Source organism: Camelina sativa, chromosome 10 (genome assembly GCF_000633955.1).
Source record: "Camelina sativa cultivar DH55 chromosome 10, Cs, whole genome shotgun sequence".
In the NCBI taxonomy this organism is placed as follows: domain Eukaryota; kingdom Viridiplantae; phylum Streptophyta; class Magnoliopsida; order Brassicales; family Brassicaceae; genus Camelina; species Camelina sativa.
The window spans coordinates 22,272,337-22,274,516 of record NC_025694.1 but is presented as its reverse complement, the minus strand read 5'-3'; the positions used below and the strand labels follow the sequence as shown (position 1 = coordinate 22,274,516).

At 33.1% G+C, this 2,180-nt stretch overlaps 1 protein-coding gene across 1 annotated transcript; it reads left to right on the top strand.

Moving 5' to 3' along the window:
• Nucleotides 1,305–1,930, top strand: LOC104719578. Its single transcript, XM_010437522.2, has one exon. It carries the CDS (start codon nucleotides 1,421–1,423, stop codon nucleotides 1,757–1,759), a length of 339 nt encoding a protein of 112 aa, XP_010435824.1. The 5' UTR covers nucleotides 1,305–1,420; the 3' UTR covers nucleotides 1,760–1,930.

Sequence of the window (2,180 nt, the reverse complement as noted above, 5' to 3'; positions counted from 1 at the left end):
TACATGCATTCCTTCTCTGTCTCCTTCTCCCATGTGCCTTCACATGCCTTTTTCTCTCTTCAAATAACCAAACCGGTCTCGATTCAAGTTCTTGGTGCTCATATCTCAAACCCTTTAAAACAGAAAATAAAAAATGAAATATAGTTTTTTTTTTCTTATTCAAAATTCTTGTGTTTGTCCAATGAGTTTTTGCTGGCTAACATGCAACCCATCCATAGTTTTTTTTATTCTTCTGAATTTCATTACTCCTAGAAAATTCTGAGTTTTACAAAAACATAATATGGCTTGATTTAAATGCGAGGCGTTGTCTAGGATTTAATTATACATATTATTAAGTTTTTTTTTCAACTTTACTAAGATTATTAGTTTTCTTTTCCTTTTTGATTAATTTCACCAATCAAATATTTTATATAAAAAGATCGACTACGATATTATGTCAATTAAGATATTTTTTTGTCTTAAGATATTATGTCATTTAATATCATGAAACAGACAAGAGTTATATCACCTATGTTAAATAAATTAAAAGAAACAAAGTCTTAAAGTAATCAATGGTCCAACCGTGACAAAGGGTGGTCCAATAAAGAAATCAAACGAAAACATTTCTTTGGTTAAATGAAAGGAAAACATTTGATTAGAAAAATCGTAAACATCTTTCGTACGTATCATATCAAGTAAAATATATGTTAATAAATGGATTACGGATAACATTGTGGAGGGGCAAAACTGAAAAATAAAGAAAATGATACTGCCAAAACATATGATCATGTGCCGTCACAGATGGAGATAGCTCAGCCTTTTACTGTCATAAGGCAAATGCGCACTCTTCGCCCACTTCTCTCTGTGCTTACTTAAGCGGCTTCTCACATCTTCAGAAATAACAGATATACCACTTTCTTCATATGTTAAGGCCTGTAATATTTTTTATACTGACCATTGTTGGTGTCTTGGTGATACATTGATACTATAACCACAGATTTTGATTAACGACATGTTATATATTCGTTTCGTAATTGCTCCAACTGTCTACCTAACAATATGTAAATATTCGTAATGGCTCTCAAACATTCATATGTTATGGGAAGATATGGTTGATTAAATATGTTTCTATCAAATCAGTTTACTGAAAGAAGAAGGTTAACGACTATTCCCCTGAAACAAGGAGCACCTGATAGTAAGATATTATCTGAGATATTTTATTTTACTTACAAAACCACAAGGGCCCAAGAAAAAAGTATAAAACGACAAACGAAAGAATGAAACCATCACAAGTGTGGTACCATCGTAATAACATACTAACTTCAGGGTCATATAGGAAAGAGCAATCGTACATAAACCCTGATCCTCTCTTTCTTTAGTTTCCTCTACAAACAAAAAAAGAAACAAAACAATCTAATCCTCTCTTCTTCTTTAATTAGCGATGAGAATCTTAAAGACTCAAAGATCCAGGGGAGGACAAAAAAGAAGAAGAAGCAAGAAACTCGTAAAGAAAAGAACGAATGTTTCATCACGTAGCGGAGAAATGTTCACGAAGAAGCTTCAGGCGCTGAAGAGTCTTCTTCCTCCTCCATCAAAGACGACGGAGAAGATTTGTCAAGATGCTGACGTAGAGAAAGATTCCGGCAGTGTAGAGACGGAACAGCTCTTTCAAGAAACTGCGGATTACATTGTCAGGCTTAGGACACAAGTCGTGGTGTTGCAAAAGCTAATTGAAATCTATGGATCATCTGATCAGACCGAAGATAATTTTGTTTTATAATGTTCATATTTTCAATTATGATTTTTTTTTTTTCCATTTTTCTATGATCCAGTTTTTTTCTTCTTCTTGATAATACGTATTTTGAACCTATATGGTTTTAGGTAGTCGATGATGTATAATGTTTGATATTTGACGAAAGGAGAAATGAAATCGGTCACCATAATGCATGTATTTTTTTTTGCTTTTGTTCTACGACATGTGAAAACACTGTTTGTTTCGTTGTCATTAGCGTTATATTATTACTACTCCATACCGACACATTTTTTTGTTCGTTTTATTGTCGTTAGTTATGATCGACCAACAACGACCAAGATATGGCTCGGATTGGTAACACTCTTGTTTGTGGCTGTAGAGACTTTAACTGTAAAAATTTGGCTGTAAAGAATTTGATTGCAGAGATTTTGACTGTACATACTTTAAC